The sequence below is a fragment of the Diplotaxodon limnothrissa genome, linkage group LG7 (genome assembly GCF_057381915.1).
Source record: "Diplotaxodon limnothrissa isolate DT_005_m linkage group LG7, D_limnothrissa_male_GT1.1, whole genome shotgun sequence".
NCBI classification, from domain to species: Eukaryota; Metazoa; Chordata; class Actinopteri; order Cichliformes; family Cichlidae; genus Diplotaxodon; species Diplotaxodon limnothrissa.
Genome location: NC_140602.1, coordinates 37143981 through 37168946, shown reverse-complemented (window position 1 = coordinate 37168946; position 24966 = coordinate 37143981). Strand labels below are relative to the sequence as shown.

General features: G+C 39.8%; 2 protein-coding genes across 3 annotated transcripts in view; both read right to left on the bottom strand.

Moving 5' to 3' along the window:
- igsf9a (immunoglobulin superfamily, member 9a) overlaps positions 1 to 14220 on the bottom strand; it is a 63435-nt gene extending 49215 nt beyond the window's left edge. The window contains exons 1-4 of one of the 2 annotated variants that reach the window (XM_085359660.1): positions 14125 to 14220; positions 13914 to 14016; positions 1436 to 1530; positions 1111 to 1311 (exon numbers count right to left, since the gene is read on the bottom strand). In XM_085359660.1, coding sequence (XP_085215786.1) covers positions 1111 to 1311; positions 1436 to 1496 — 262 coding nt within the window. In that variant the 5' untranslated portion in view covers positions 1497 to 1530; positions 13914 to 14016; positions 14125 to 14220. Of the gene's footprint in view, positions 1 to 1110; positions 1312 to 1435; positions 1531 to 13913 lie in introns of both variants that reach the window. The other variant, XM_085359659.1, reaches the window with a different exon arrangement.
- A 707-nt stretch (positions 14221 to 14927) lies between these two features.
- LOC146628717 (transmembrane protein 230-like) lies at positions 14928 to 24643 on the bottom strand. Its single transcript, XM_085358034.1, has 4 exons — positions 24537 to 24643; positions 23001 to 23115; positions 22230 to 22352; positions 14928 to 15659 (listed from the first exon to the last, which is right to left on the bottom strand). The coding sequence occupies exons 2-4, from the start codon at positions 23100 to 23102 to the stop codon at positions 15519 to 15521; spliced, it is 366 nt and encodes a 121-aa protein (XP_085214160.1). The 5' UTR covers positions 23103 to 23115; positions 24537 to 24643; the 3' UTR covers positions 14928 to 15518.
- Between the last annotated feature and the right edge of the window lie 323 nt (positions 24644 to 24966).

Here is a 24966-nt window from a genome sequence, read left to right as displayed (position 1 = left end):
TGCAACAGTGGGTAAGAAGGGTTTTGAAGAATATTGCAGAAGAGGATTGCTATAGCAGTAATTATACAAATGAAATGTTGATTGCTGCTATCTACCCCCTATCGGTATTCTCATCACTGAAAATAAATGACAAGGTAACAACTCAGTGTTAGTTAGCTGTCTGCTTTGTGCTACCAGCTGAACTGTTTAAATTAATTTTACTCTTTGAAGTGGGATCATCATGCCTCCTTTGGCATTTTTCTTTCTATGACGACATTGTTCTCAAGCAGAAATTCAAAAACACCGAAGAGGTCCATAGGTTGAACTTTTCTTCAGGCAGCACAGCAGAAAAGAAAAACAATGCCCCTGACAAAAGAAAGATCTGACTAACCCAGACATGCCTTCTTTTTCTCCACATTTGTTCCATTGTTTGCAACTTTAAAGGATAACAGGAGCCACACAAAGGTATCCTTGGACTATAGAGGCTCTTTCCCCCTGTAGACTCTTTGTTCTCTGTGCTGTGTGCAGAGTGCGCACAATAGGCGATGATGCAATGTTTCACCTCCTTTAACAGTAGCTCCAAATATAACATTGGTCTGAAAAGGACATCAAGGTGTGGTACTGAGTGTATTCTGAGAACCTGATATTGGTTACATTCTTTCAGTTAAAAGAAACTTGGACCAAACCATGTCATATTCAGCCATCATTCTAATATTTTCAACTTAAATTCACTGAGTGTCTTTTGTACTGACAATGGCAACAAATAAGAATCCTTCACTGTTTTAAGTTCCTTACTAAAGCATATTCACATACAGAAACAACTATAACACCTGTAAAAAAAAAAATAAGAGCAGTACCAACATGCAGGGGATCATCAAATTTAGTAGCCATCATTAACAGGAGAAACAAACTTTCTCTACGTGATTCACTTACAGTCTGTCCAATAGCTTCTTAAGCTAATTCAGCTAAGCTAATATTCTTACAATACAATATCTAGAGTAAATCCTAAAATAAAAATACAATAATTATACTTTACATCAGTAGCATGTATGTACAGTATGAAGATAAGCTACTTGAGACAATGGCATCAACTACAGCAAACAGTGTATGCATGTAGTAACAGATGCTTACCCTCATACTGTGGATGTACCCGAGGTGCATAAGATCCAAATTTAATCAGAACAGGAATGTCAAATCCCTGTCGAATCCATTCAACCACGTGCTGGGATGCAGAGGACACAACTGCTGGGTCTGATGACGGAAGTCTGCACTCGAGCTCCACGGAGCTTCCAGCCTTTGCCTGCACCTCAGAGGTCAAACCTTCAGTGGTTACTGTTGGGTTTGTTGTAAGCAAAATCAGAGAATATGCTTCAGTTAGTTCACAAAGCAAAGGATAACAGTGAGCAAATGGAGAAAGTACACTGGAATGCAAAATGATATTTGAAAAAAAACTTACGAAATTGGCAAATAACCACCGCCACAGTGAAAGTCTGCAAATAAGATCTTGCCGACCCCATATCTGTCACTCATACAACCTGCAGCATGTTCAATCTGTAGGCAAAAGAGACACAATTGTCACAATCACAATTACTTGCTTGGCTGCACACAAGAAGACAGCCATCTGTGACAGATTTCCAAACTAAAAAGTCTACACCAGAGCTGCCACTTCTGTCATAATTTTACAGACACGAGGAAAGGAGCATTCAGATTTTTATACAGCTTTCCAATAACTGGAATTCATCCCATATCATTACACAAATGGGCAGAGCGGCCTCTGCAGCCAGAAAGCTCCCCGGCCTTATATCGTTTTCTGAAAGTAAATGTCATAAATGTCAAATAAATCTTTTGCAAGTCACGTGCAAAGTGACATCTAAGTGTTTTATTTAGAGCACATCAATGAAGACATTTGGCTGAAGCAGCCAGGAGACTCAGCACTCAAGGACAGAGATGAGCTGAGCTGATGGAGCGCAGGCTACAGTTAAGCATTACGGAGTGCAACTTAATGCCAAAAGGCAGCAGCTGATTCAATCCAGTCAAAGTAATCCCTGCTCAGATGTGATCAAATATGTACACAGGAGTGAGGAAATCAAGATGATGGGTCATTTTCAGGTCAGTTCAGTTTCATGGAAGCTGCTCAATGAAAACTCTGCCTAAATTATTCAACAGCACATTACTGACTAGGGCATTGGAACTGTCCCAATTCAGATCTAAGATTCAGGTTAAAATGTCCCATCAATTGGAATTGCTTTCTGCCAAGCTTTTCAATTCCTTTGATTTCCTTAGTTGCAGATTGCAAAACAATGCCATCAACTGATGAAAGACAAAGCTCTGAACTCCTGTGTCATGTCCGGGCCTTTTCTCTGCTCTGCTTCTACACACAGGGTCGCCAACTGACCTCGTTTCCCTTCCATGTACTCTCTTGTGTTGCTTTTGCAGTATACTTCAGGTGACTATCCATCACCTTGTGAAGCTCCATCTAATCATTTTTGCAGTTCTGCAGCATTTCGCTGAATCTGAGCAGAGAGTACAGCCCTGTACATTTCAGAATTCATCCTTATACTTCATCCATAAACACCAGTGACCCGAGTCCATTGGCAGTCATCCATTCCCATGCCATTGAGAAATGATGTGGCATGCTTCAGATTGTGAGCTGTTCCTTTCCTTCTTCATACTTTTTCCTCTTACTATAATCATCTGTTAGTGATAGAATGTATTAGGAAGAATGTCCTTCCTGTTTTTAAGTATAACCAGTAGTTTGGACACCTACAATCTTTAGAGAGTTCTTGACTTGGCTGAATGTTGTGAAAGGGCTTTCCCTAACCAAAGAAAGAATTCTGCTATCATCAACTTGACTTATCTTCTCTGGTCTGGCCTTTTGGTGTTGCTGAGCCGGCCAGTGAAGTTTTCATTTTTAAGAACATACACAGTACCAGAACGTTGAGTTGGCCACCTTTAAAGTTGTTGCTTTTTCTTCGATAGATCTATTTTGGTTTTCAGCCTGATGATGACCTCCTTTGCTTGCATCAAAATCTCTTTGGATCATATAATGAGTGTTTCAGTGAAACAAAACAAAAAGTTCAACACTTTGGAATGAACTTCAGATATTTATCTGCTTTATTTATTATTATTATGCTTTTGTTAAACCCCTTGAACTAAAACTGAAACTTTGCATTTCAATCACATCTCAATTGTTTGATTGTGGTTCGACTGTTGTGGTGTACAGAGGGAAAACTACAAAGATGAATCAAAGTATCTAATTATAACACCAGTAAATGGCTAAATTTAAACTCTTATTTAACATCCGAGCAAGGGACAAAAGTGATAAACGTGAAAAAAAAAATAATGTCCTTTCTCTCATAATGTCACAGGTGATTTATGAAAAAGCATAAAATGGAAATCCAAATATACTTTAAACCTGTTCTTTTTTGAAATTCTTGACTAAACGAGAGTCAAAAACTCACAGGATTTCAAATTTATTACCATTTCGTTGACAGTTTTCAGACTGTATTTCTTCTTGCCGATATACAGTACTGACCCAAATACCCCCTGTGATGGAAATCTGTTTTTCACATTTCAAAAGTTTTAAAAATTGTAGGTATCAACAATAAATGATCAGTATAGAATCACATCACCTGAATATTATCAAATATATATGGAAACTTTGTTGTTTCTAATGTATAATGACTATGTAGTTTGTACAAACTGGGTGTAAGCACAGTGTTGACTTTAAAAGGTAACAGATTCATGAAGATGATTTCATCTTGAGTGATCTCTGTACTTCCTGATAATTAGCAATGTTATTATCCTTGACCCAGTAGCAGGAGCAGCAAAGGCCTTATCAGCTCTCTATAACCATAAGGCTTTTATTGGATTGTTCATTTCACGACCAGGACAAAGTCTGAACTCAAGACAAATAATTACACAGGCTGTCAATAGCTGCTGCGCTTAGTCCAACATATTCACATACTTCAGCAACAGAACAACACACACAGATTTTCCACAAAATCAAAGTGAAAGTCAGGCAAAAAAATAAAAAATTTGATCGCAAAGTGTTTGACAGTGAACACTCCCCTGCTCCTGCCCTTCATCCAGATGGCTTCATGCAAAGCAACACAACAGAGTCTATCCTGAACTTATTATGCTGGATTTAGGCCTTGCATGTTTGCTGAGACTGAGTATGACAAGCCAAGGTAAAGCTTCAACATTATGAATCTGTTGCTTCTCTCCCTCACACAGTGTGAGAACATGCACACACATACAAATGAAGACTCCCTGTTGCCATGACTCAGCTTCCCCATTTGGCTCTTAATGAACAGATGCTCAGCATCATCTACTTATTATTTATCACCCTTATTTGCCTCTTGTTAACTAATAAGAATGGAGATGATAAGGATTCAACACAGAGTACAGATAGTCATCAAGTCACTGATTAAAGAATTATAACCAGACCTCTGCCCCGCATCTGGCAAATACGTGCAAGCTTCAGCTGAATAAAAATGTTTATAGTTTTACTGCTTGACAAGGTAAGGCTTATTTATGTGAATGGTGAAATAGCAAGGCAATAAAGTGGATCCACATGAGTTAAAAGAAAGATTATTTTTGAAAGAGAGGGAAAAGAAAGGGAGGCTACAGCAAGAAGAGGGGGGGGCAAAAAATCAACTGCAGGACATTTTCCATCATTAAATTTGAACCAAAAATTCAGAGAGATGCCAAACAAAGCGGCCCGCACAGGTGAAGCTCTCAGCCATGGTAACACAGATGGTCTCTAGACATTTCCCACAGACGTATTATCCCTTCCTCTGACACTGAAAGGATGCACATAAACACAAGCACGGTGACAGCACAGCACTCTGGAAAATGTATAAAGCTATACTAAATGAGCCAGTAGCTCACAAAAGAAAGCGCCCTGTCTCGCATAGATTTATCAGCTGGCAGAAATAGAAAAGTCAGTGACAGGCATGCTGCTGCTGAAATTCTGCGTTGTTGCCATTTTAATCTACATAAGGAAAGAAATGGGGAGCAGCTGATTAATCATCACAGAGGGCACAGTCACAGATTTATCAGCAGCCAGCTCTCCTTTTACCTACCACAATTAAAACTTAAAGATAAAGGAGCTCCTCTTGCATAAATGTTTTCATTCTGTTTCTCATCCATGCATTTTGCTGTGGTCCCTGCTTGTTTGGGCCTATTTTCAAAATATGTCTGTTACAATAGCACTGGTATCGATTTGGAAAACAACAGGTGCTGCATCCGTTAGAGAATATGAAACCAAGGGTATTTGTTTTGTGGGTTAGAACTGTTCAAGGCTGTTTGTATCTGCCAGCAAGCTACAGTAAATTGGACATTAGCCTCTGACCAGAGTGCAAGTAGAAAGGGGAAAGAAGTCAAATTGCTCATTTGCTGTGACCTAAAGAGGTAAACAACAGCGTTTAACAGAAAATGGTGCTTCAGCTTTGGACAAACAAAATCATTAATCCAAAGGCATGACTATAAATATTAAATTCCTATAGCGCTGCAGAACTCAAACTTCAGGCTTGGTCCCGAATCACACTAAAAGGCCTCCATAGGGGTTGGATTTGGATTTAAACAGATTATAGTGCAACTGTGAAGGAAACACAGTGAAGACAGTAATCCAAAGCAAAGCTTGCGCTGTGAATCACATGTGATACACGTCCATCAACACTTTAAAGCTCAGGGCACCGAACAGCCTCCAACTGAGATGAATACAACACATACTTTAACATCAGGTATTCATCACATATTTGAAGAGTTTTCAAAGTGTGCTCACACAGCGTGACACGCAGAGAATTTCCAAGGTTGCTGTTATGGTAGAGTGTATGTGGATTTAAATCTGAGCAAGCCCAAGAATGTGTAGTCATCGTAATACTAACAGTTAGGTACATCGGTTCATTAATTAATAATAGCATGATGGCATAGTCTCACAATGGCAAAGCTATCATACACATACATACATACATACATACGATACTGGTATTGATATTGAACCGGTCGATACAGTGCTTTCAGTTCGGTACGCATATGTATCGAACAATACTAAAATTTTAATTTATTTTATCAACTTTTCTTCTGACGATGCTGTCTGTGTTGAGAGCTCAGTGGATCTGCGTTCGACTACTCCGCCTAGACTGCACTGTCTAGCGCAGATTCACTGAGCGCAGCACAAGCTAGCAAGACAGAAGCTAAGCTCGTTGCAACATGGCAAATTGAACCTCCCCCACCCTCATTCAGATCTGGCCTTTGGAACTATTTTGGTCTTTATGTGAAGTATGACCCTGAAGGTAGGCGCGTCATGGACAAAAGTAAAACAGTATCTCGGATGTGCCAAGCAATGCTCAATTACATGGGTGGGAATTACTGTGTTAGCGCAGTTAGCTCGTTAAGGTGTTGGCCGTCCAGCCCCATGCACTGGGAGATCCACGGTAGCTCGTTAACGGAGATTTGCCGTGTTGTGGCCTTAACGTCATTTCAGATTAACGCTGACAGCACTAGTGGGAACACAACGAATATGACTGCACATTTACTCTGACATCATCCTAGTGCAAAGACAAGTGGAAGCAGACAAAAACCAACAAGCATGCATGCTACAAACTTTACCCGAGTCATTTAAACAGCTGTTAGCACATGATTCTCCTTATATATGTTTAATATGCTGCTGAGAATATAGCCCAGAAGAAGCGTATAGTATAGCTTTTATTTTGGAAAGAGCCATTTCTCTGTAATAAACTCTCTTTTCCAAAGATGAGTGATTCCTCGATCAGATAGATTTATTTATTTTTTATTACTTCAGCATTTGTTGTTTAAATTTAAAAACTGCACTTTTGAGTTAAAATATTTATTTGTGATTTTAATAAATGACAAATTAAAAAAGCATGAACATTTTTTTTGTATCGAAAAAAATATCGAACCGTGACACCAAAGTATCGAACCAAATGGAACCGTGAATTTTGTTAGACTACACACCTTTGGAACAGAGGATCGCAAGTTCGATTCCTGCCTGGGGGCGTCTGTATCCAGTAAGGGTCCTAAGGCTAGACCCCCTATGCTAAGCAAGCCTACCGCAGACATGAGCGAGACAGATAAATATGAAGGCATGCCGGCTCGGACGTCGCCCGGATCAACAAGGTCCGCGTCAGGTGTTGAGGAACCAGGGCACCCTGACGAAAAGTGGGCTACTGGAACAAGAAGGCATCGGTGGGCAAGAGACGAAAACAGGGCGTTGTTGGAATGCTACTACGCAAGTAACCCCGGCGGAAGGGGCTACATGAATAGGATGAGGGACCTATGGATTCTTCGATACCCAACATCCACAATGACGGCGAAACAACTAGTAGCTCAGTGTTCCAACATTCGAAAGAAGGGACTGCTCTCACAGCTAGAGATTGACGAGGTACAACACAAATGCTACGGCAAGGAGGAGTCAGGACGCCAGGTCAGGGGGGCGATATCATCACCCCCCGAGATTGGGTACATAGCCCCAAGTGCGATAGGAGAAGGATCGTTGAGTGCGAGAGGAACTGACCTGAAAAATAGGATCATGGCCAAGCTTGAAACCTGGATCCCCCGTAGCCGGTTACCAAGATTACGTGAAGTACCCTCAGAAGGTCTGCTAGATGATGTTAATGCAGCACTACGGGCAATACCTACAACCACGATTACCGACACTAACAAGCTGATCTACAATACGGCAGCAGTGATCAGTGAGATGCTTGGCTACAAGTTGAACAGCGACAAGGGGCAGAACCCTCCATGGAGAAGGAGGCTAGAGGGCAAGATCAAAGTAGCACGGAGGGAGGTTAGCCAACTAACGGAGTTGCAGCAAGGTGCGACAAATAAGGTGCCTAAGAAATACAGCAAGCTGTCCATACCTGAGGCCTTGGAAACTGCCAAGCAAAGACTCACAGCCTTGGCCAGCCGCTTGAGGAGGTACACCAGAGAGATAGAAGGCAGGAGAATAAACCAGCTGTTCTCCACAGAACCAGCAAAGGTGTACTCTCAGTGGCAAGGGAACAATAAGAGAACAGCACCACCAAGGCTGGAGACGGAGCAATACTGGAAGAGCATATGGGAGAAGGATGCAACCCATAACGGAAATGCTCAGTGGCTAGAGGATCTGAGGGCAGACCACAGCGACCTCCCTGAACAGGGTCCAGTAACCATCACAGTGGCAGATATCCAAGAAAGGGTCTCCAGTATGAAGAGTTGGACAGCACCAGGGCCCGACATGGTTCACGCCTACTGGCTGAAGAAGCTAACTGCACTCCACGAGCGTCTGGCAGCACAAATGAACCAGCTGCTAGTTAACGAGAGACACCCGGAATGGCTAACTGAAGGCCGGACGGTCCTGATCCCCAAGGACCCCAAGAAGGGACCGGTCCCCTCCAACTACCGACCAATAACCTGCCTCAGTACTACATGGAAGCTCCTGTCAGGCATCATATTGGCTAAGATGAACAGGCACATGGGTCAATACATGAGCGGGACACAGAAAGGAATTGGCAAGAATACCAGAGGCGCAAAACACCAGCTACTGGTAGACAGAACAATCAGCCGAGACTGCAAGACCAGACTGACCAACCTGTGCACTGCCTGGATTGATTACAAGAAGGCCTATGACTCAATGCCCCACAGCTGGATACTGGAATGCCTAGAATTGTACAAGATCAATGGGACCCTAAGAGCCTTCATCAGGAACTCAATGGGGATGTGGTGTACAACACTAGAGGCCAACTCCAAGCCCATAGCACAAGTCACCATCAAGTGCGGGATCTACCAAGGAGATGCTCTGTCCCCACTGCTGTTCTGCATAGGCCTGAACCCCCTCAGTGAGATCATTAACAAGACTGGCTACGGATACCGACTACGGAACGGAGCAGTTGTCAGCCACCTCCTGTACATGGATGACATCAAGCTGTATGCCAAGAGTGAACGAGACATCGATTCGCTGATCCACACTACCAGGCTATACAGCAATGACATTGGAATGTCGTTCGGACTGGAGAAGTGTAGTCGGATGGTATCAAAGAGAGGGAAGGTAGTCAGAACTGAGGGGATTGAACTACCAGAAGGCAACATTGCAGACAGTTACAAGTACCTGGGGATCCCGCAGGCAAATGGGAACCATGAAGAGGCCGCTAGAAAAGCTGCAACCACCAAGTACCTGCAGAGGGTCAGGCAAGTCCTGAGGAGTCAGCTGAATGGTAAGAACAAGATCCGGGCCATCAACACGTACGCCCTGCCCGTGATCAGGTACCCTGCTGGGGTAATAGGCTGGCCAAAGGAGGAGATAGAAGCCACTGACATAAAGACAAGAAAGCTCCTTACCATGCATGGAGGGTTTCACCCCAAGTCCAGCACCCTGAGGCTGTACGCTAAGCGGAAGGAAGGGGGCCGGGGACTGGTGAGTGTCAGCACCACAGTCCAGGATGAGACAAGGAACATCCAAGAATACATTGGGAAGATGGCCCCAACTGACCGAGTGCTCAGTGAATACCTCAGGCAGCAGAAACCCAAGAAAGAGGAGGGAGACGAGGAACCATCATGGAAGGACAGGCCCCTGCACGGTATGTACCACCGGCAGATAGAGGAGGTGGCTGATATCCAGAAATCCTACCAGTGGCTGGACAAAGCTGGACTGAAAGACAGCACAGAGGCACTAATCATGGCAGCACAAGAACAAGCTCTGAGTACAAGATCCATAGAGGCTGGGGTCTATCACACCAGGCAAGACCCCAGGTGCAGGCTGTGTAAAGATGCCCCAGAGAGAATCCAGCACATAACAGCAGGGTGCAAGATGCTAGCAGGCAAGGCATACATGGAACGCCATAACCAAGTGGCCGGCATAGTGTACAGGAACATCTGTGCCGAGTATAACCTGGAAGTCCCGAGGTCAAAATGGGAGATGCCCCCAAGGGTGGTGGAGAATGACCGACCTAAGATCCTGTGGGACTTCCAGATACAGACGGACAAAATGGTGGTGGCTAACCAACCGGACATAGTGGTGGTAGACAAACAGAAGAAGACGGCCGTAGTGATCGATGTAGCGGTTCCGAATGACAGCAATATCAGGAAGAAGGAACACGAGAAGCTGGAGAAATACCAAGGGCTCAGAGAAGAGCTCGAGAGTATGTGGAGGGTAAAGGTAACGGTGGTCCCCGTGGTAATCGGAGCACTAGGTGCGGTGACTCCCAAGCTAGGCGAGTGGCTCCAGCAGATCCCGGGAATAACATCGGAGATCTCTGTCCAGAAGAGCGCAGTCCTGGGAACAGCTAAGATACTGCGCAGGACCCTCAAGCTCCCAGGCCTCTGGTAGAGGACCCGAGCTTGAAGGATAAACCGCCCGCAGGGGCGTGCTGGGTGTTTATTTATATATATATATATATATATATATATATATATATATATATATATATATATATATATATATACATACATATATATATATATATATATACATACATACATACATATACACACACACACACACACACACACACACATATACATATATATATATATATATATATATATATATATATATATATATATGTCAACCGATGGTCCTGCTTTGTAGTGGACTACTATAAAACCAGATTTTTTTTACTTCCCTCCTTAAAGACTTGTGGGCTGAAATAAGAAACGCTGACTCGAAATTTTCCAACTCTCTAGAGTATTTCTTTTTTAGTACTTTGCGTGGTTTGGTCTCAAACTAGTTGAAAACAATATATAGTATTCACACAACTTTTAAAAAAGCTATATAACTTTAATTATTCCCAAAAGAGTTCGGATTTACGTTAAAAGTACTTTTTAACATTTGATCTAAAATAAGTAGGTTTTTGAAGTCCCACAGTTCTGGCTTCCTACTGAGTTTGCATATACACAAATCAGCCACAACATTAAAATGACATCATCTTGTTACAGTGCAATATTCTGCAGTGGTATTCCTGTGCACTGGCATTCACATGGATACTTCTTTGACACGTAGCATGCACCAAAACATTAATGCAAGCCAACCACACACCCTTGTCTCCGCAGCTTCCCAGGTAGCAGTGCCCTCCACTAGCCCCAAAGGTCCCATGGCTTAAGCACAGATGTGGCCAGACAACAAAAGCCCTAGGGAACTCCGGCCAATCCACTGGTGCCAGGCACCACAGGAAGCTCCCATGACTCGTGGACCCATCCCAAGACCATGTGCTGATCTCATTACTGACAATTTTGCAAATGTGAGCTGTCATGTCATGAGTGCTGACTGTCAGCTCCCTCTCAGAGTTCATAAATACTGCGCATTGGCAATCAACCTGCTCTAACCCACCCTGTAAGTCTACATTGTATTTTTTCATGGCTTGCACATGGGTTAGAAAAAGCCCATTTTCAAAGTCAAACACACACTTTCCATCACAATAGGAACCTCTCTGTGTAGCTTGGTTTGATGTGCACTTAAGCGAAAATAGGGCATTCGAATTGAGAGAGAAAACTGGAAAAATAAAGTTTTTTTTTTTTTTTTTGCAGTGTGGGTATTGCATCTCTCTGCTCAGAAGCCGTTTTGTGAATCCAGGTGAATGCCACAATCTTTACTTCATTTAATCCATCATATAAAGGTTACAGAGCTGAGTCCCAAATCAAGAGCCGCAAGTTCCAGGTTAAGCTGAAGTCATAAATGTTGTCTTTCAAGCCATAAATAAATTGTTATAAATCCAAATTCACTGTCAACTACCATCTATATTAACAATGCTACCAAACATTTCAGATAATGCAGTTCTCTGTAAACTAATGGTCCAATTTTGAGCAAGTATTTGTCATTTCTCTGCTGTTATGCATGCTACTGTCTGTGTTTTGTTGATAACCACAGAGTCTTGACATCTGAATCAAATAACACAAGGTATCATCTGCTGTCTGTCTGCTGCTCTGCACTGTCAAATGCACCTTTCTCCAAAGCTCGTGCAACATGACTGGCCACTGCTGAAATCATTCAAAGCTCTGTGGTTGTTAGGGAAAAGATTTTATGACAAAGTGTTTAATCTTTGGGCTTGGAGAGGCTGTTGTCATTCCAAATGAAAGGGATAAACTCTGCATGAAAGTCTAAATCATTGGTGTCAAGTTAAGGTCTTCATGTCTAAAAAAAGAGACATGAAAGCATTGCTTTCATTCAACTCAAGGTTTAAAATCAGATGAAATTCAAACATTAGGGCAGTGTTTGCTCATAATATACAAGGCCAAATGTTTCAAATGAGGTGAGCATATGTACAAATGTTTGTAAGTCCAAATCTAAGGATTCAGACTGCTCTAAATGCTTCTGTTCAAAATCTACTGTTTGCTTTAAGGGAGAGTGGCCTTAAAGGGAGAGGAACTGAAACTGCTTGTTTCCCACAGTGAATTAGTACTTTGAAGCAAGAATCGTGCAAAGAAACTCAGCAGAGTCAAGAATAAAAATATCAAGTTGGAAATGATCACAACAGCTCTGCTTTAAATTCCTGAAACACTTTTTTTCTTTTTAAATTCAGCTTTATCCTAAACATTGTACACAATTTTCATCCAAAGTTACACACGTTTTGGGTATTTCACCATAGTAGGGGCTTGTACGTTTCCTTTCTTTCTGTCTGCCTTTGCTCTTCTCTGTGGTTTAAAGTGGGAGGGGCTGAGTTTGTTAACAGGTGACAATAAGGGACCAATCATGACTTAGCAACATTTGAATCATAACACTATTGTATTTACAAAATTTAAATGCATAAACACATAGTAGATTAGATTTTTGTTCATGTAGTCCCAGCTGTCTGTTTTGTAAAGGGATACACTAATACATTACGTTTTCCTTTTTTAAAGGACCATTGTATTGTGGTGCATTGCACTTTTAACTAGAATTTCAAACACTGAGCAGTTGATGGTTTCCACAGGTGTATTACACTGAAGAAACCACCTTGCATAGATGTTTTGTATGTTATTCAACCTAAAGAATGACTTTTTTTTTTATTTACACTGTTGTCGGTTTTTCTCCAGTATCAGTACTGGGCTCACTGGAACGCAGAAGCTAAAAAAAAAAAAAAAACCCACTGGGAATGAAATAGTTTTGTAGATAATGATCTACTTCAATCCACTTTAGGTGTCAGATCTGAAGTGTTTATTGCATATGTACTATTCAGGTGCCACCAAGTCCTGCTGAATTAATTGCCACTCTGCTCCCTCTGATGATATAAACTTTATGGAAAATAATATATAACGGGAAACTGCACCCATCTGGCACATCAGCAACCTCAATTCAAACCAAGAATAGAATTTCAAACCATTAAGTGATGCTTGTCTCGGAAAGTTATGAGACCATTTTTTCCATAAGTGGTGAAATAAAGATAGACGGTGGGTTCAATACAAAGACAATAGCAGAAAAATATGAGCTCTTATATGCTGGTTCTGGCTCTACATATTGCACTGCTGCTTGTGAAAGTTGTATCCATATGCGGCATAAAATCCCCTCCTTGTGAATGTACGGTGTTTATCTACTCACGCTCTAACAGCCAATATCTTAGCCCTGTTTTTCTCTAATAACGTGACTCCAAATTCTTTAATAATCTAAAGGTTGTCATTCTCAATTAAAGCAACAGCCATAAAGGAAAAACAACATACAAATAAATAATGTAAACAATAGAAAACAGACTTAAGTTTGCATTGGGACGTTTAAATTACTCATGGCAAATGGCTGTTCCTGAGTTTCTGTCAGTTTCATATTGCGCATTAGAATGAAAATCCCCCCTTAGAAACTTCATTACTGACGTTTAAATGCATGCCACAGTTTAGAGGATTGAGAGGGAACTTGGCACTCCACAGTTTGAGCTCCGAGCATTAATTTCTCATCCTTTTAAAGCTGCTGGAAGTCAGACACACTTTCAAAATCATTAACATCTTCTATTTTTTCTTACTTCTCTTACCTGTAGCTCCGTTTTAGCCGCTGGCAGATTTTGCTTTTAAAAACACATCCTTCTCGAGTATTAGTCCAACTTGTGCCCGAGTTTGTAGACACCGGGTCAGTGGCTGAAAAATTAAAAACGGGCCTTATTCCTTTGTAGCGTTGCAAACTACCTGAAATTTGAGCGTTTTCCTTTTAAAAGCCCACCGGCAACAGGTGTTCATTTCACTTACAGGTGACAGCGAGGGATCGACGTACTGTGCTCTTCCTGCCCGAGTCCAACCTCCCCCCTCCCTTCTTTCCTTCCTCCCTCCGCTGCTTGCTCCTGTTTCCTTGTTATGTTCAAATGGCTCAAAGCAAAACAAAGTAAACTGACAGACCATAGTCCTATAAGCCCCTGGATGTTTGAGCCAATGCTGATTTAATAACTGTGTTTGTTTGTGCAGGCAGAGGATGAAAGGAGATTTTTTTTTTAGCCCTTAATCCCTTGATGGCATCCAGCTTAGCGGTAACCACAAGAGGGTGTCCTTTACCTGATGTTGGTGGCCAAACGGGGAGAACAGATGTACTTCTTAGACAAAGGACAGATGTTTGGGGTTTTTTTTTTTTTTTAACTTAGTGAAAGTTTTTCCTAAAATTGCTTTTTTGATCCCCGTCTTTCGCTTTTTGATATAGACACATGTTAACACAGATTATTTATTAAAGTGAGTCATGATTCTTTGCTAAACACTCAAGTTTTGATTCATGCAGTCTGACATCAAAAGCATAAAAAAAAAAAGACTTTGCAGAGGATGTAATCCAGCTGTCCCAACAATCACAAAGGATAAAAAAACAAAAAACATCAAACTTTTTTGTAGATTTGTAGTCTCATTTTTATTGTTGTTAATATTTTTAACTCCAGCAAGTGTATGCAAAATAACATTTTGGTAAATATTCAAAACCAAGCAAATGTAGACAAAAGGCAATACTTTTTAAGGGAAGTGATACTTTTTGGTTAAAAAATATACTTAACATCATTAAAGTAATAAATCTTGATAGCAATACAAATACAATCTTTAGGAGACATGCAAGTTCCCATCGTCTTTTACGATGTAACACATTATGAAGCCACAAATTTAAAATACAAGATGCCTATTTGTACATCATTAAAGTACTATACAATAATCACACCGATTCTCAGTCGTGCACTCTAGGAATAGTAAATTAAAGGCATCTGTCAAAATCTATACTCACTGATCATTTCTTAATGTATGTAGTGAGGTGCGTAACAGCAAAAACATTGATGTGCTGTTTCAGGTAAGCAGATGGACTGATATCCACCAGTCACTGAGTGTTTTAATATTAATAAAGCTGCATATATATGTAAAGTCTCTAACTTCTGTAAAGCTTTGGCAGATATGTGAACACACAAGCCACATTTTAGGAAGAAAGTTAGGAGAAGAAAAAAAAAACAAAACAAACACACACACACACACCATAAATCTTTCAGTAAGCCCACCCAGACAAATACAGATATCTATCCTAAAATTATATGGTTTTACTCTTTGATACATACATTCAGTCAGAAAACAGCAGGCACCAAGATACACAATGAGGAAAAATAGGGGATGATTGGATGGTATTTGGTTCAGTCGCCAAAGTCTGGGATGTCATCATAGGAGTAACCCCGGTAACCCTTTGCAGCATAGTAGGCGATTCTCAAATGGTAAAATCCCGGAAGAAAAACGAGTATCCCTATGATGATGACAGGAATAGTGCGGTCGGGATGCTAAAAACATCAAGAAAAAAATAAAGAAAATCTGGTAATCAGAAGGAATTTACACACTATGATTTCAGTTAGTTACCTAAATAAATACTCGTTAATGCTCACATTATTACATTCTGTAACCAAGTTTAGATAGACTTCATACATACTGAATACCAAATATTGCATTTAGTAGTAGAATGCAAGAGGAAGTCATTAAAGACTAATGTTCTCCATCATGCTTTAACATACTTACCTCAACACTGCCTGTCAGCATTACATGAACACACTCTACGCTGATGAGGCATGCAGCCATAATGACTTCATAGTCTGACATCAGATTTCATGTAAATGATAAGTCATTTCATATGCATGGCATCTAACAACCAGGAGGCAAAGGCCATCAACACCAAAGACATGTGTTTAATTTGTTTAATTTTACCACCAGATGGCAGTCTTGTGCTCAGAGTCACTGTAACCCTCAACCAGTTTTTTCTTCTTCTTTTTTTTTTTTTTTTTTTTTTAAAGACAGGGACTGGGCTGCGGTAATGTCGATCATTTGTCTGTATTAAGCTTCTGAAATGTTCTATTTATCTGTCTTGTAAAGTGTCCACTTACAGCACCTTTTCTGATGGATGTCAGCAGGCGACTTCTCCTCACCTGCCAAACGAGATGGCTCAGTTGGCATGACAGTGGCCCTATATTTAGGCCACATGATAACTGAGCCACCACCATGAGAAGTGAGCAAGCTCCAATCATTAAGGAAGAACAGGCAAAGAATACAAAAGTCCCAGAAGATCAGGAAGTGAAAAAAAGATCTTTAATTTCAGTCTCTTTGCATTAATTTGGGTGAACTGACCCTTGACTCTTCAAAAATAAATAAATAGGAATTTATTGCCTAAATTGGCTGCGTTCCTTCAACCTCTTTTCCCTTGGTTAATTTCTTTGTTTTTGCCACTACAATGGTTGACTAGGCTGAGTCAAAGGTTCCCAACACAATGTTCACTGAAGCCCTTGACATGGTTCCAGTTGTATAACAACTGTTATCTAACACACACACACACACACACACACACACACACACACACAAAGATCAAACATTATTTTAGCCCCAAACCCATGCAGCCTCTTGCAAACAAACCTGTCTGATTTCTATTGCTGTAGTATCTATCGCTTGAACCTTGGATAATCTCCTAGTATTAGATATGCCATTTTAACTTGTGTGGGATAACTGGCAAGTACAACAGACTCATATACTCTGATGCTGCCTTCACGTCAGATCAAATTTTCTGCAAATACCATCTGCAGAGTAGGTTAAAAAAAATTCACATTACCCTCCCACTGATAATGCGAATATGTGTAGGCTGAGTTATCTCCTCAGTGTCATGAATTTAGGAAGCAAAAACCCCAAAGGAGGGGTTCCACTGAAGTTTAAACTCCAAGCTATAAAATATCAAAATCATTAGTTATATTCAGAAACACATAAAAGCACTGAGACCAGTAAAAGCAAGAGCATAGCACAAATCTGACAGCAGGACTATAAAATCTCAGGACAGCTGTTCAATTATAGCTATTTAAGAACAAGAGTAACAGCAGCAGGGGTGTTTTAATTGCTGCTCAGGATGAAAGTTTGGATTTTTTGTTGGCTCTCCAACTGTGTGTCAAAAGTAGGGCTGGGTAATACCAACAGTGCTTTATTAGTGCAGACAGAAGTGTCTTTATAGTACCAAAAACAGTCATGTATAACAAGAATATCTGGCAGATTGACCGTCAGGGGCGATTCTAGGATCAGAGCTTTGGGGGTGCTGAGCACCCAGAGAGCTGCCCAGCCAGGCAAGATAAACTTTACTTGTCACGATGAGACGTCTTCCCATGTCTGTCAGTTCCTGCATCCTTAAATGTCTCCAGTTGTCCCAAGTTCCCTCTGACTGTTTCCTTGGTGCATTTAAACCCCTGTTCCTCCCTGTCCTCATAGTCTGTTGTCTTCGTCTCCGTTATCAGTCATCATAATTTTACCATCTCTGAGTAAGTCTGCAAATTTCTTTATTAAATCATAAGATTTTTAAATTCATTAAGTCTCTCTGTGCCTGGGTCCTCGTCACAAAACATGACATTACTGCTTTGTACATTTTAAAACAATTTAATCCCCACATTTGTGAAAGAAAAGCAAAACACATATTTTGAAAAGTCAGTAACAAAACCATCAAATCAGATAAAGGTTATTTAAATGCTGCAAATGAAGAATGGATTGGAATAAAAAAAATACATATCCTAACCTTAATTACTGGGGGAAAATGATGATTATGATCATAGTGAGTAAGAAGTTAACCGAGTGCATTTTTTGGACAGAGATTCACTTTTAATGTGTATGTATAATATAATACAGATATATAAAAATACACTCCAAAAATAGAGTCCTTGAAATGTACAAAATATTGATAAATAAAATTATAAAAATGGAGGCAACTTTGCCTATGGTACAATGTATACAATGTATGAAAAGATCTTTACTGCACTAATATGGCTCTGCAGATTTTTTATTTTATTTTAAACTATGTCGCCTCACCTTGAGGTTGGCAAATCTGTCTATCACTTTTTGGTGATCAACTCTCTCAAGCAGTTTAACAGTTTCTGTTTTGCCTGTCACTATTCCCTGTCTGTTTTTTTACCTGGTTCTTCCTGACCTTGTACCCATTTTGGGGGTGCTTCAGCACCCCCAAAATGGGCTAAAATCGCCCCTGTTGACCGTCTTGTTTACTTATTCTTGTCAGCAAATCAGGCTGGAACCCTTTATGCCTTCAGAACTGTCTTATCTATTTTTGGCATGGATTTATCAAGGTACAGGAGTCTGTGGTCTAGTCTCTAGAACACTTCTAGAGATTTTGGTCCATACTGACAATGCCAGCATCACACAGTTGCTGCAAATTTATCAGCTGATGCTCACTGGATATGCTCTCTTTTTTGGACCATTCTCTAAGTTGAAGGCTAAGTGCACTGAGTTGCTTTAGATATACTGAGTTGATTAGATATTTGAGATATTTCTGTTAACAAGTAGTCAGGCAGATAACATCTAACTCAAGGAATGGAAAGGCTACACATAACAGACAACTTCGTAAACAACCAGTCAAACTGTATCTTTAGGTCCTTTGTTACTAGTACCTAGCAACTTACTTCATATGAGTCAAAAATATCCAAGATAACACATTTTAAAAGTGTATAATAGTATTTTATATTATTCCCAAAGAGCTAGCCAATAACTTGGGGTATCTCCACATGCTATGCAGTGTGTGCTTAATAAAGGCATTTGAAGAAACTAGACAAGGACGAGGACAAAAGCAGCACAGGCCTGACAAAAACAAACAAACAAAAGAACATCTACAACAGATGATCGGTCTCTGAACGTTATGTCCTTAAGAAATAGGGGGGGGTCCAGCAAAGACCTGGCACATGGCCTGAGAGATGCATCTGGCCTTTCAGTTGATCCATCACCTGTTCACCAAAGCTTCATCAGAAATGGTCTCTGTACAAGGGTAGCTGTCAAGAAGCCATTCTTGAGGAAGGGAAACAGGAAGAAAAGGCTGAGGCAGAAAAACACATAATGTGACACTGAAAGTCATTGACTGGCCTTCCTAAAGCCTGCACCTCAACATTGCAGTGTGGGATCATCTTGACAGAGAATGGAACAAAAGGCAGCAAACATCCAAAGAAGAGCTCTGAATGTCCTTAAAGAACTGTTCCTGAAGACTACTTAAAGAAATTGCAAGAAAGCTTGCCTCAGAGGGTTTGGGCTGTGTTGAAGAATAAAGGTGGTCATACCAAACAGTGACTTACAAGCTCAATACAATTCTACCAACTGTTTCTGCCCTATATACTGTACGTTTCCATAAATCGCTATACTCATTTCCCATTTTGCCCTCAAAACACAAAGAAATGAGGAGTGGTTTAAGACTATTTGTTCTCTTTTGTCAGAGTTACATCTTTAGAACAATATCACACAAATGGCTGTATGCTAAGCATATAAATACAGACAGCAGCTATATAAAAAAAAAAAGAAAAAAAAAGAAAGAAAAAAAACAGGCAAATAGTGATTCTTGCTCTGTCCAAAGACAACATAGAAACAGACAGAAATACTGTGGCACGTGAGTCCCAATTAAATCCTAACTTGTCATTTTAGGTTTTGATTCATTTCAGATTATGTGTGGATTTAAGATGCTCATTAATCAGTTTCATATCTTGGCAAGCACACCCTGTTATCGTTCAACTAAGCAGGTAAACAAAGCTAACCAGCTGGTGACTCCACCTTCAAATGAGAATGGGGTAGTTTTTCAACTGTCAGTAAGAAAGGAAACACATATTTCCAAAACTGCTACAAACTATTCTTCAAACACCGAAATGCATTATAGATGATGCCCTTCAAATGATGTAGAAAACATTTTCTGGATACATAAATCTTAGGGAAGCTGCAGAAGAAACACGAACATAAAGTAACATGCAGAGAGAGGTGATGATTTGACCCTTACAGCGAGGGCATGCGGTTGCATTTCTCTAGCATTTCCACGCAAAGGATCGATACAAAGCTGGTCTCAGTAATCATGGTTATTCTTTGAAGAAACATTTCTATCCTACTCTCATCTTTAAGTATAACAAAGCCCCCATCCACAGGGCACAAGGGGTCGATTCATGGTTTAATGAATTCCTCTGAGAAACTGAACTTGTGTTAGACAGAGGTGCCCACCACACTAATCAAAGTCCCAAATAGGACAATATCTATTTGACTTGCATTCCATCTTGGGGTGGGCAACATAGTCTTACAATTACACGCAATATATCACAATGGAAATTATGCAATAATTACATTTTTTTGATATAGAAGAAGTACTGAACATTGTATCTGTGATTGCAGCTCGCAGGCAGCAACATTTATTAGTGAATACAAAGTAAAGGGAATATTCCAGCCTTCTTTTCCAATGAGTTCCGGTCAATGTTGACAGACTGCCTAATTTGAAGTGTGAATCTTTTGCCACAAGGTGCCAGCAGGAGCAGCAGCATTATTTTGCAACAATAGTGACACAGCATGAATCAAATGTAATCACAAAAGTAGCTTTGGCAAAGTTTTCCCTGGAAATTTGAGGTAAAAGTATACCTCAAAATGAATCATAGCACCCCCAAAGACGTCTTAATTTTTTTGACAATATTTACTGTTTGTGTGACACACTACTAAAAATATAAAAAGCATTCAGTACTTGTTTGAGACATAACATTTTAACAACAAAAGTATAGATAACACCAGATTGTCAGTCCAACTCTGTAAGGAACTGTATATTGTTGTCACATATAAAATATCTTTCAGTTTTATTATCTGTCGTGTTGTATTGTGATTACTCTTCCAGTCATATGAGTGCAGTTAATTGCTCCAGTGATGCTCAGGTGAGTCATTTGTTTAATTTTGGATTGCACATCACCTCCTCACGTGCTTTCATAGCCTGGGTGCACTCGACTGCATTTTTTCCTGAAATGGTGAAACAAGCTTGTTGTTTCCACATTTTAGCAGGAACAGTTTTCTTGCATATTTATAAAGTATTGTGCTTATCTGAAGGTCTGATCTCTTATAGCCAATACTACTGAAGTAGTACCCTTTTAGCACAGGCCGACACACTGCTCGCGCTCTCACAAATGTTTGGCTTGTGTCTTTGTTGTACATGCTAAATAAGGCATAGCGTTGTTATATCAGTGATAACATGACAGCACACTGAAGCTGCTCTGGCAGCATGTGGCAGTGAAAAACCTAACTTTCAGCCTGCTTCATAATCATTTTGAGCATAGTCCTAGACTAAAAAGAACATTTAATCACAATCCCCATTAGAAATAGTAGTTAGTCCAGGATGAGACATAATCCAAGTCTTGGAAGCTAAACATTTATCTTTGTTTTCCCTTTGATTTGTCACCCATCTGTAGCTCTAAATACGTTTTAAACAGAAGAAGACAGGAGCGGCTCAGACAGGAGTTCCTTCACAAATGAATTTCTGGGGGCTTGTATTCCTGACACAAGCCTTACCGTTGGATTTCAGAAAAGAGGAACAAAAGAAAATGACTTGGTAAACACTAACCGTTTTTTGGCAGCAGACAAGGAAATTGTTTTTCAACCTAAAGGCTGTAGACATGTTTCACTGAAAAGTCAGTGTATGGCCCATGGGCCAGGAAAAGCCCACCAGAGGGTCCCAATCTGGCCCACAAGATGGCTTTGGAAAATGCGGATCATTTTAAAGGCTTAAACTTTGAAACTGTATTTTCATAAGTTTTACTCTTCTTAATAACAAAATATATAACCTATGGCATTTCACCAGAGCAAGTAACAAATACACTTTTATTTTTCAATTTTTAGTATCTATTTTTTTTTATTCAACGTTTCTTTTTTTTTTTTTTTCTTTTTTTTTTTCCACAAAGTGCACAATATGACATTTTCTGTGAATTCACACATCATTTCTGTTTAAGGACAAAGTCCTTCATTTCTTTACAGTAAAATTATTTTTGGTGTAAAGGCTCCATCAATGTAAATTTTTTTGAACAGATATTAAACACACTAACCAAACTCACCTCAACCGGTATGATTTCTGCCAGAAGAAGGGCCCCAAAGATAATTAGTAAAGAGCCAATCAGAAACAGGAATATTGCCAGTGCAATCGCCTTGTATGGGATCTTTGGAGGGGGTTTCTTGAACTGTGAAAAGTGAAATTGTGGAAAAATATAGTTACTTTTCAATTTTGTACATCAGAATATATTGATATCATATGATTTCATGAGGCAGCTACTGAATCTAATCTACTTTAATGCAATTAGAATTTCCCCATCTCCAGATCAGCTTGCTTCCATGTTTAGCAACAAGAAATATCTCTTGCCCCATGACAATTGGAAAGCTCCTCTGTATAGTACTAATCTCAAAATCATGAATTCTTCCTAAGATTACATGGAAAGATGCTGGGATTGCCTAAATCCAAAGTACTGTGAACATTTTCCAAGATACTTGGAACAACCTACCTGGCAAGTAATTTAGAAATAATGCCAATATAACAAAGAGAACTGGCACTCTTTTAAATGCAAACAGTGATCACACTACCCAGTAATTTCATTATTTGTCTTCCACGTTTACTCCACTTTGTTTGTAAGTTAACTATGTACGACCTACTCATGATATTACTGTTGAAAGCAGCTTCATTTATCATGCCTAAAACTTTTGCAAAGTCATTTTAATTACAGAGGGCCTCAGCTTTTACACAGAATCATTACTTAACGATTCAAAACAAATCACTGCTGGTGGTGGAGAAATGTTTTAGTAACATTCTGTCATCAATCTACAAAGTCTCTCACCTGTAAGTCTATGTAACCATCATCAGCAGCAGCCAGCCGTGAGTATTTGACCTTATTGTTAGATATTCCAGCAGTGAGCATGTTGCTTCTAGTTGTCATCATTATGGCATAGAAGCTGTTTGGAGAGAGAAGCACAGACAGGTAATCATCCAAGATGGCTACATTTATCTCGTTCGGTGTCGTGAGCTGAAGGAGAGCCGTCTATTTTTGATCTATCCAGAGAAAAACAACCTGACAACTAAAGCTCAACATTGATAGGGAAAGAAAAAAAAAAGGATTCTGCTCACTGATTTATAAAACTGCCCAAAGCATTTAGAAATAGAAAAGATTACTCAACATCCATCACAGTCGTCAAACTTATACATGCTCTCAACACAGATACGTTTTATAGGAACCATGAAATGCCGCTGAAATGGCAATCCCAGTAAAAAGACAGAGAGGCCAGTGACCGGGATACACTCATCTGCTCTTTTCATTTCCACTTCTGCTTGAACATGTAAACAGTGAACAGATAACTTCCTCAGATAAACCGGTTAACATTCAAATCAGGCAAGGTCATGGAATAGCTTGATTTAAAGTATTTATTATAGAAGAGAGATTTTGTGAAAAGGAATAGGGGAACTCCCCCGCCCCCATCTTTTCAGTAACAAATCCTTGCAGATAACAACTCAAGAGAATTTTGTGAGGGTCACTGCTTCTATTCCACACACAGTTTCTCGTATGCATCGCGAATAAGCAAGTCAGTGTTAATAAAAACAATTTAACCGATTATTCTGCTTCACATGACGCAGCATCCATTCAAGAAAATAAAGAAAATATAAAAACCAAAATAAATACAGCAACACTGACCTACCCCAGAAGAACTCAGAGAAATCTGAGTACTCCTGTGATCTGATTTCTCTTAAGGCCTGTGTTGTGTTTAATTTGGATCCCAAAAAGGAAGACTAAGTCAGTGAATAAAAACTGTGGACGCTATATCAACACAGTATACAGGAGCAATCAGAAACATCTTGTTATTTTGCTGACAGCTGTCACATCGATTCGACACAGAGCCATTTGTGATCAGGAAAGCTCAGGGTTATGTCAATAATGTCGTAGTGAATCACAAAATTATTTTCAGGGGGACTTATCTTGATGACTTTTTTTTTTCTTCATTTATTTTTTAAATGAAGAAAAATTAACTTTAGTAATTTGGGGAATGATTAAAAAAAAACACTGTGAGAAATTAAAGGAAATATAATATACACATATGTAACTAATAAGACGGTAGGGGTGCGTGTGCAATATTGACTTCCCTTATTCACTGAACTACGATAATACGACATAAAGCAGAGTTACTAGCATCACTTAAATTCACAAACCCTGACTTACCGTAGCAAATCGCCATTATTTTACTGTGTACCAGTGCGCATTAATGCTAGCGAACTTTGGTTACCTAATTAGCTAGAACATTAGCCATTTAGAAGTTATGCTATCAAAAGCTAGCAAACATTAACAGACAGTCGCGAACACATAATGCGCGTTTCCTTCTCTCACCATTATCTGAGGTATGTACAAACAGCACACTTGTGTCCATGTAGCTCGGAATGCTCTCAGCGGCGCCACAAACACAGCATTGTTTACACCTATTATAAACTACATCAACTTCCTTATTTTTGGTTTCGTCATGGCGCATGCGCACACAAATGTCTCGTTTTAACTTTCTAATCAGTTAATTTAAACAACACGCAAACTATTAGATAATGAACACGGTGAGAAATATGAAAAGAAATGAGAAAAGAAAGGAACAGAAAAAAAACCAAAACAAAAAATAGCACTAAAAGCATATGAGCAAAGAGCAATGTCAGCATGACATTAAACATAACCTAAAACAAAATACCTTTAATAAGGCAGAATGAATACATATCTAAGAAATACAAAGCAAAACAAATATTTCAATAAAGTGGAAACAATAAAATGCAAGAAA